Source organism: Chelon labrosus (genome assembly GCF_963514085.1).
Source record: "Chelon labrosus genome assembly, chromosome: 19".
Classification (NCBI taxonomy): domain Eukaryota; kingdom Metazoa; phylum Chordata; class Actinopteri; order Mugiliformes; family Mugilidae; genus Chelon; species Chelon labrosus.
The window spans coordinates 8,480,391-8,491,188 of NC_140352.1; the positions used below are offsets into that span (position 1 = coordinate 8,480,391).

A 10,798-nucleotide genomic window follows, 5' to 3' on the forward strand; every position below is an offset into this window, starting at 1 on the left:
GATACTGCACATTTATACCAAAGGCACCGCCCATATTCTGCATATGTTATGTACAAATACCACAAATAATGATCATTTATGCCACTAATACTGTACACGTCACTAAACAAATACCACAACTATTGCATACTTAAACCACGTATACTGCACATGTATTCCACAGATATTGCATGTCTGTAAGGCACCGCCCATGCACTGCATATGTTATGTGCATATACAACATATATTGCACACGCCACCAAACAAATCCCACAAATATTGCACTGATATTGCACATTTATATTATGTATACAAATGCCAGGAAAGGTCAAGGCTCCCGCAGCACTTGCGGTATATGGAACAACTTTATTAGACCTAATAAATCTAATAAAGTTGTGCCGTTACAATTTCTTTTCCACCTCCCTGCACCTTGTATGCAAACAACACAAATACTGCACATTTATTCCATAGATATTGCGTATTAATATGCAAATTCCACATATCCAATATTGCTCATGTCTGTGTACAAAAACTACCATTATACACATTTATACCAAAGACGCCGCCCGTGTACTGCATGCAGACAAATATCACAAATATTGCACATTTACACCAAAAGCACATGTTAGGTACAAATACTACAAATAATGATATTTATGCCACTAATACTGTACATGTCACTTAACAAATATCACAAATATTGTGCAATTATACTACAGATATCGCAGGTTTATACCAAAGATTCTGCACTAATGCCACAAATATTGCATACTTAAACCACTGACGTTGCACATGTATACGCACAAATGCCACATATACTGCACATGTGTTGCACAAATATTGCATGTTTATAAAGTTAAACCAAAGTTACTGCCCATGCACTGCATATGTTATGTGCAAATGCCACAAATAATGTGCATTCACACCACAAATACTGCACATGTCACTAAACAAATACCACAAATATTGCACTGATATTGTGCATTTATATGGAAGCCATTGAATATGTAACATCACCAATATTGAATATATAAAAACAACACATATTGCACGTAGTGACTATACTGTGGCACTCATAAACACCCAGATTTCTACTTTTAATATTCTATCATCTGGTTATTCTGTTAATCCATGTTTGCAGTACTTTTTATGTAGTACAGGTTTGTGGGAATTCTTTCAGTCTCCCAGTCCCAGAAAATGATTCCCATGAACCTTTGCAAATTAAATTCATCTACACCAGCACCAAACTCCCCCTAAGATCATAAACCGGAGAGCATCAATTCAGCCCTTGCTTGAATTGTTTCACATTCACATGTCCAGCCAGCAGTCAGCAGTAATTAGCTGTACTTGGTGTTAGACACCTAACAGGTTGTGTTGTTTTCATCTGGGGGTTAAATGCCACCTCTCCCCCGCGGAGCCCGTTGCTTGCCGCTGCTGTACAGCCTGTGGTCGGGACAACACCTCGGAGCCAAACAATTACATCAAGGTCATGGAGAGGAGGAATGTTCTGCCGATTAGCGCAGGAGTCCAGCAGCAACCCGCAGAGCCCACTTTTAACAGGTATGACCAGAGACCTAAACGCGAAGGCGACTAGAATAAACGTAAAAACGTACTTGTTGCTCGTAAACCCAGTCGTGCCGGAGTCATTAAACACATCACAGTCATGGATATTTAAACTGAACCGTGAGGAGGAAACTGTCTAAGCTTTGCAACATCCTTCACAATGATTTATCACGTAGAGCAGCCACACTATACCCAGACAAGTGAATAACACAGGCCTATCATGGAGGATTAAGTCGCTGCCAAATTTGGCACAAGGTGGAAATCTCTTTAGAACATTTCTCTGTAGTAATCGTGTTGTTAGATTTTTGTGTTTGCCACTTAAATTGTTAAGGGCCTCGAATAACCTTTCGGGACGGCTAAATTATCAGTGGGCTGTCGTGTTTTCCACTTTCCACTCAATCGAAAACCGGACATTTTCCTGCTGTAGGGTCGGCTACACCGCCAGAGTGGAGTTGTCCTTCTGTCCAACGTTAAATTAGTGTCGGAGGAGATTATTAATTCTGTGTGCTCCTGATACACCACGTAATTTCTCAGCATAATTACGCAAAATAGTTTTGAATTTTCTAGACTATTAAAATGATATTTTTACTTAGATTTCTAAAGTTTGAGTGTTGGAGAAGACCTGTTGATTGTGCTGTTTTTATAACAGGGTTAACAATAATGTTAAAAAAAAAAAAAAAAAAAAAAAGGTTTTATCTGACAAGACATAAATAACCAAACCTGTTTTCTCCGAGAGCCTCCTGGGTGTAGTTTTTCCACGAGTCACTTGTTGACACTAAACTTGCGGCACTTGTGAAGTGTTTATTGCAAACGAATCTCTCGCTTTTTTTTTTTTGCTTTTTTTTTTTTTTGCTTTTTAGAAACACACGAGTGGGCCTTCCTTGTTTGGGTTTGACATGATCACGCTGATACACAGGTACACCAGTTTTTTAAAAGAATAAATATATTCATATGTGGAGCTATAGCTGAGGTGAAACGCGAGGCTGCAGTTTCGATCATCCAAATATTCGAAATCTACAATCTAAGTTCTGGACACACAGAGCCCATAAACTTTGGCCAAAACAAATAACTGATCATGTTTATTGAATCATATTGTCAAAAACTACCTAATGTGTTTTCTTCGAGTTCTCCGTGCCGTTTTTTATCTTTATAAAATGTCTAAAATCTGCCGTAGCTGACACAAACTTTTGTGTGTATTTACGCACGGTTATTGATACGCTTAGAAATCACTAACAAGCCTTATAAAACTAACAAATAACACGAAGCTCATCATTGCACTTAAAAGCAGTATCGGTGCTCATTGATAGGGAGATTGGCTGAGTGCTTGGGTGTATCAAGACAGAAGAGAGGGGTGTGACCATCCCAAAAGTTTTCTTCAATGGGCTACCTGTAGAGGCTCCGGGCGCTGCGCATAAATACTCCTCCTTCTGGGAATAGGCTCAGTCCTGAGGGAGAGACACAGAGAGACGAAATTAGGTTTTGGGAATCTGGTTCGAGTGGATTATGAACGCTTTTGGACACCAACCTTCTAACCAGCAGCCCAGCCCTATTCAGCACACCAGCGCGCAGGAGCTCCTGGACATGGCAGTGTACTGCGACAACTACGGTGTTTACCAACAGAATCTCCACCACCATCACTCCCAGAGGCCGCCGACTCACTCCAGCTACGGCCTCGGAGAATACACGTCCCCGTCTACGAACCCGTATCTATGGCTGAACGGACCGAGCATCAACTCCTCTCCATATCTGTCCGGGAACAACAGCACGTCCTACATTCAGTCTGGATACGGGTCGAACCAGAGGCAGTTCTTGCCGCCTCCCACCGGGTTTGGCGGCGCGGACCTGGGGTGGCTGTCCATCTCCAGCCAGCAGGAGCTCTTCAAGATGGTCAGACCGCCTTACTCCTACTCGGCACTGATAGCCATGGCCATACAAAACGCCCAAGACAAAAAGTTGACTCTGAGTCAGATCTACCAGTATGTAGCTGACAACTTTCCGTTCTACAAGAAGAGCAAGGCTGGGTGGCAAAACTCAATTCGCCACAACTTGTCGCTGAACGACTGTTTCAAGAAAGTGGCACGGGACGAGGATGACCCCGGTGAGTCTGTGGATTGTTTTGCAAAAAAAAAAAAAAAAAGTTTAATTGTTAGCAGCTTGGATCGTGTGGTGTCGTACTGATGCCGATTTTTGTTTCTTGGTAAAACTTTAATAATCTGTCCTTGAAATAAGTAGAACAATTTAAATTCGCGTTGAATTCTGATTCTGTTTTTAAGTTTGTGCAAAGAACTAAATAATATTTGGAGGAATTTCATCTCTAACTGTTCTGTTTCTCATCCAGGTAAGGGGAACTACTGGACGCTGGACCCCAACTGTGAGAAGATGTTCGACAACGGCAACTTCAGGCGGAAGAGGAAGAGGAGAGCGGACCTAAGCGGCGCTGACAGCACCCCTCTCCCCGTCAAGTCAGAGGACGGCCCGCACAAGCTCTCGGACACCGCCAGCCTCCTGAGCTCCTCGCCGCCCAGCCTGCACGGATCCCCGGCGTCGACGGAGCCCAAGTCGTCCCCGTCGCCCTCCGCGGAGCACAGCCCCTGCTTCAGCAGCTTCGTGTCCAGCGTGAACTCGCTGCTGGCGGGCAGCGGGGCCAGCGACGGCTCCTCCAGGGGCGGTGGGGAGAGGGACTACGGCTCCGGGCATCTCGGGGTGCTGTCTCAGACGAGAGAGGGCATGTCCGGACTGGGCTCCTACTCGCCCACTTTAATCTCCCCTCTGAACTCTGACAACAACAGAATGAACTATTACTCATCAGTACAGAGCCTCTCCAACCATTTCAGTGTCAACAACCTCATATACAGCCGGGAAGGAACAGAGGTGTAGACTGTCTATTTAGTGCTGCAGTAATGTACCCTTCATCCACATTTCTCATGTTTGTTGCATTTCTGGTTTGGTTGGCCTCACTGTGCCACCGGAACTAAACTGGTCTTTATCACAGTTGCCCCTCCAAAGTGTAGGGGGGAAACCAATACCTCTTGTATGTTACACTAGTGCAAAAGACTCAAGACGTACAACCTTCTGACTCTGGATCTGATGGGTGCACATTTTACTTGCTTTTTGGGGCTAATTCTTTGTCTTAAGAAAGAAGACGTCTATGTACAGAAATTATTTTCATAAGAAGAACCACGACATGTATGTTTGACTGAATTGTGCTTTGTGTTTTATTTAAACTCACGTCGACGTTTGAATAAAAGTCATTTATTTTAACTCCACGTTTGTAGAGGCTTACGTGTCTTTTCCTACTTTCCTGTCTTTTCCTAGTGTTGGACTTAGGAAGAGAGGCCGCTCTAAGAAAGATATTCCTTTGGTTGTAGAAATACTTCAGGCTTTTTTCCCCTTTTCTTTTGTTCTTTTTTAAATTTTATTCATAAAAAACACTTTTATATTTCTATAACTGTCCACATGAGACTTGCAGCATGTGTTGTGGGGTAATTTAATGCTTGTTCAACAGCACAGCAGGTCTTTCCAACCTCACCCTTTTGTAGGAAGTTAAATAGTTTGTTCTCCGTGTATCACACAGTCAGGCCAAAACGACAAAATGAACCGTACCAAATTTTGGATTTAAAACTTTTTCCAAAGAAACCAGTATAACGCCTGAGAGCCTGTCAGCAAATCTGAAGTCAAAGTGCCTTTAAGCTGGGAAGTGTGTAAAACAGAAACATTTTCCGCTTGTCACTTCCAATAGCCCCATTAACAAGCAATCAGACCTTTAACTTGCATCCACGAGGTTCAGAAGTTCAGCTTTTTGTCTGGATCTGACTCAGGCTGTGTCTGCTCGGCTTTAACCTGTCTGCTGAGAATCCCACCTGTTCCCCACCATTCCCAAAGCCCTGTCACGCAAAACGCCGACCATTCCCGTGTGTGTCTGTGTGACGGAGCCAAACAATTGACGAGGGAGAGTTCAACTGCGTGTCATTGTGCCTGTGACCCAGGGGACGCAACAGAAAGGCTGCTGTTGGGGAGAAACTATTAAACAGCCCATGCGGGGAAAATGTTCAAGTGATTTAGCACCCTTCGGTCTTATTTTCCAAACAATATGGATACGCACGGAATCAAAGCCTGTAAACAAGAAGAAACACCTCTTAATTGGTTGATAATTGAATTCACTCAGGCGCTCTGTGGTCTGGAATAAAAGAGAAATTAATTGACAAGACTTTCGTGTCCCTTGTTGGAACACAATGGAGGCTGGCAATTCAGGAGATCCCCTCCTGGGCTCAAATGAAAATATTGCGATCTGAAGATCTGGGAACAAATTATCTCCCTCAGGCCACATTTTGCTCTATTATCTGTGGAGCAGGGCCACGGATCGAACAAAGAGGATTTTTGTCATGCAGGAGCAGGTTCTCACAGCAACAAGTTTTCTGTTGAAATCCTCATCACGTCCAGTTGATAGAGTACAAAGCCTTTCACATTCGGAGGCCTTTTAGCTCATTTTACCGTAATTTTCCCGATCGCTCGGTACGGTTTTTAACTTTTTGCAATGGAATTGTGAGAACACAGTTGGTCTGGATTATTTTAAAAATCTTAACGTGTTGAGCATTTGTTAAAATGTGCCTATTTGCTCAAGGAGCCTAATGTGTATGTACTTTTTTTTTGTGCTTGCATACATTTTGGAAGCAAATAATGTACTTTTTTGCTGTAATAAACTAATAAATTACAGTCTATTAGTAGATTAAACTTCCCTGCAGTTCATATAGAAAATAAATATAATATAAAATCAGCTACATTTATATCAGCTGCAGCATTAGCAATGCTCGAAGCACGGTGATCCTTCTACTAACATATTTTCTAGACAATAAGAGCTTCAAGTTTGAATTCTTAGATACTATATTATTCTTGTAGTATTTCTACATGGTGGTAGTACATATTCCCTGTAAAACAGGCTGCAAAAGGTAAAACCATAAACCTGCAGGCAGCAGACTTCTGAGAAGTTTTATTCAGCCCTCTCATTTCTCAGAAACGCTCCAGTGCCCTGCGCCTGAAGGGCACATTTACCTGTCCTACATGAATATCAGTCAGGCCACCATGTCTCTTGCACTACCTGCTTCAGGGCCCCTGGCTGCGGGGGCTAAAGGCCCAGGCCCAGCAGAATACCTCAGCGTAGCTAAGGGTGGCCCCCCGGTCCCCACACATGTCTACTGGGCTAAACCCATAATGATGGGTTTCATCCTCAAAGGGTCATTTCTCCAAAGGCGAGATTGGCTTTTAATTGAAGGAGCCAGCGTTTCAGAACGGGATCGTTTTAATCCTCTACCTCTCTTTTTATCGGGCTAGCTAAACCACAAGGCCATCCAGTGCCAACTACTGACAGAAGGGATGGTTATTTTCTCTATGATGACAAATTAAAGTGCTCCAGAGAAAGCAAACAGACAAACGCTGAGGCAGAGCTGCTCCTTTGCTTTGATTTAGTTGAGTTAGGATGTTGCATCATCGACCGGAGGAACGGAAAGACGTGAAGAGGAGTTGTCTTCATCTTGGGACCTCGGGGCTTGTTCACAGCAGCCACTGAGGAGTGACATGAGCTGGAGCTGGAGCGATGTATCACTGCCAGGTAAAGTTGCACTCGGCAACATGAGAAACTTAACTCCCATTAGCTGTTGAGCCAAAGAGCCTTGTAACCATCCCTCACTCTACAACCTGCTTTTAAATATGCACTGTGCAGTTTTTTTGTTTGTTTTGTCCCATCATATATTATTATTTCTATGTTGCAGAGGTAAGTTTTGTTCAAATTGTATTCAGGATTTCAAATAAAAAAAAAAAAAGATGTGTCCAGGGCCTAATGATTCTCCACAGCCCATATAACACTACATTACAGACAAATCTGAGGGTGATATGAAAAGGCAGACTGTGTGTCTGACCCCAGCGAAGAACATGATAGCTTGGCCATAGGGGGGCTGATTACAGTCTGGGCCTACCCTGAAATTTCACATCTGTTTGTAGCAGTCAGCGGGCATTATAGGGATAATTTCTTATATTACATCCCAATCTCTTGAGGAAGTTAAATATTTAAGAGAACAATGCGATGACAGCTACTGGGGGAAGCGGCTAGACGCTTGTAAGGACGGGAGGCAACTGTCTGTGCTGCGCTTTCGAAAGGACAGTGCGTGCAAGCGATAGCTGAGGAGAATGTCTATCAGTTGGCATGACCCCGGATCGGTTTCATCGTTCCCCCGCCCCGAGGTAGCGGCCCGTAAAAAGCCCGACGTACGGGCCTCGCAGTGGCGTGGGATCTGTGCTACGGCACGAGAAGCTATGTGGATTATTTTATACAGAACAGGAGTCAGTGCAAAGAGGACGGTGGTTGAGAGGATAAAAAGAAAACATGGAGGCACCTACGTATACCTGCAGCACTTGTCACTTGTCCGGACCAATAACACGATAGCGTATTTACCTATGAATAACACTAAATGTTTCCCTTGGAATAGCAGTTACCTTTATTGGAAAAATTGCAATTAATGTCTTCAGTGTAATTTTTGCATTTCGCAAACTCATCCCGCGGGCCAGATCAGACCCTCTGGCGGGCCGGTTTTGGCCCCCGGGCCTTATGTTTGACACATGTTCTAATTTAAATGATTTTTATTTAAATTAAGGTTTATATTGATATCAAATTAACCAATTACTAGCATCCACTATTAGTTCTTTTACATGTAATTTTATTTAACTGCTCGGTTTTCTCACTCTTGCAGCAGGAACTCATTGGCGAGCAATGCAAGGGCAGCAGCTCCAGAGGCCGTATAAGGCTCGCCAGCGGAGGAACCTGCCGAAGGAGTCAAAGAGATACAAGGATTAACGGGCTAGAACGAGTCCCAGTAAATCCACAGCCGGGGCCTGTCTTCAAATCGCTCCGTCTGGAAAACCTATCCCCAAAACAATGTAACCTATCCCCTGCTTACTCTATCGCTGGAATATATTTTGACAAAGTCTTTGTTCTCACATTAGGGGACTGTAAGGCAGATCATCCTTTATCCGTGACCTTTGTCATAACAAACCGTGGCAGTGGAGTTTTTTTTTTTTTTTACATGCTGCTGAGAAGCCAGAAAAGAAAGAGAGTTCACTTCAACCAGGTGGATGTTTCTAACCAGGTTATCTCTCTGACTCACTTGAATATGAAATAAAAAAAATTGAAAAGATGCTAAACATCTTTTTTCTTTTTTATCAAGGTGCAACATTATATATTTGTTTCCCCCGCATAAACATATTGTCCAATAATCTCAGTATAGTGAAAGGCTTACTCGCGAGCTCCACAGTAAATCTGCAACCATTCATCACCTACATGAAATTCCAAACCGTGACCTTATGAGAACAATATCCAGGGTTCACGGAACATCAATTTCGATGTGCAGTGCAGCAGAACAAATATCTGAGAAACGGCCAATGTGTAATCATTTTAGCTTGGTTCAGGGACCACTTTAAGTCTTGCACATGATAAGAGGTGCATTTGACCTAACGCAAAAAAAAGAAAAAAAGAAAAACAAGTCCGGTGATTGCACGTGAATACGTTTGAGACATGATGTAAAAATTCAAAAATTAAAGCAACGGAACCAGACTGCAGTAATGTTTTGTTTTGTTTTTTTCTTTTGGTGGGGGGTGGTAGCATGTTTAGTTTGCAGCGGTGATACCACCCGGCTCGCAACACCTGCAAGCTGTCATTACCTGCTCGTCACAGACAGGAAGCGGTGACAGACGACGGAGGAAGTAGATACCCAGAGGGAATCCATTTTACCCGCTCCGGCCTGGACTTTTGATGGCGACGCGGAAGTGAGGGGATCATTCGGTACTCAGGGGATCCTCAAAATAGCTACCTCTGCACCGCTTGTCAGTCATTGTCTGCAGTTCTAAAGGAAGCTATCTATCAGTTAGAGTGAAGTTCCTGTTGTTAAAAGACGCGGCCCACCTGGAGCCCCCCCGTCCGAGACGCATCCAGTCGCACGCCACTTGGAAGCAGTAACCGTGCGGAGGCTGCAGAAGCAAACAAGACTGAGCTTCGTGTTATTCAGCTCCACTCCTGTGTGATGATGTTGCATCTGCCCCGAGGAATTCATTGACTGCTCCCTCCCGTAACACCGCTCCCCCCCAGGCCCTAATGAGACCCCCTGCCTCTTGCCTCTATTATGAGGGATGCATACCAATAGAGAGACAGAAGAGGGGAGACAGACCGAGCCTCAGAGACCTCCAGAGCCCTCCCTGGCCTAAACCATCAAACGCGCCCCTCACAGAGAGCCACATAATGGGCCTGATCAACATTTAACCAAGTTTTCACCACGTAAGCCGCAGATGATCTGTGGCTGAAGGCTCTAAATGATAGCCTTTCAAAAAGGGGGACAGGCATGCCCCCTTCAAATGCTCCTTTTGTGCTCGCCACTAATCCCGGCCTGCACTTCAAGGCCCTTGCTCACTTCTGAGGCGGCTGCTATCATCTTGAAGAGGAGGGAGAGAAAGGCGGCCCTTTAAAACTGCTTTAATCAACAAGATGTAATGCTGTGATAAGCTGATCACCCCCTTCAGAATGTAATCATACCACAATCGGCTGTTATAATATTATTATCTTTCACTCTTTTATTGCGGGGAATAATTAACATGGCTGGTGTTTCTACACAGGTGATGCATTGTTCTCTTTTTTTAATTCTTTAAAAAAGCAGTTCATCTCCTCGCGGGACAGCCAGGCACGCGTGCAGCAGCAGTCCAAGAAAGAGAAATCAGACGCTTTGCCAGCGTTCAAACAAACATCAGCACGCTGCAAGTGCCATGTGATGACTCTGGTATTGGAGGCCATCAACCCTAAACAGCCCGTGTGTCAACTGTAAACACACAACATGAACCCTCTGTCCGGGCTCCACTGCAAACGCTCCGAGCTCCGTGCAATTGTTACCGGGGCTGCGTTCGTGATAATAAAACAAGCGTTTTTCCCGTGCGGCGCATCTCATTTAATGCAGTCCGTTCACCCTTTGTCATCCGATGGCATTCCAGGGCCGTGACATAATCCGGGATGCACGCGTGCACCCACACATTTTCACATGCGTGCGTGTGTATTCGCTCCTTGCTGACAGCACAGCTGAAGGGCCAACATCATCCACAGAAATGTGTTGACATGCCCCCACTTGACAAAGAGGCCTTTTTTTTTTAATTCAGCATGAGAGGGAAAAAAAAGGTTTTAACAGGCCTGAGAAAATCTTAAGCACACAAAGGTGCAATTAAGACAGTG

The 10,798-nt window shown here is 44.1% G+C and overlaps 1 protein-coding gene across 1 annotated transcript; it reads left to right on the top strand.

Annotated features, from left to right (window-relative positions):
* Positions 1-2,693: 2,693 nt before the first annotated feature.
* foxi1 (forkhead box i1) lies at positions 2,694-5,234 on the top strand. Its single transcript, XM_084566922.1, has 2 exons — positions 2,694-3,640; positions 3,881-5,234. The coding sequence occupies exons 1-2, from the start codon at positions 3,046-3,048 to the stop codon at positions 4,417-4,419; spliced, it is 1,134 nt and encodes a 377-aa protein (XP_084423048.1). The 5' UTR covers positions 2,694-3,045; the 3' UTR covers positions 4,420-5,234.
* Positions 5,235-10,798: the final 5,564 nt, after the last annotated feature.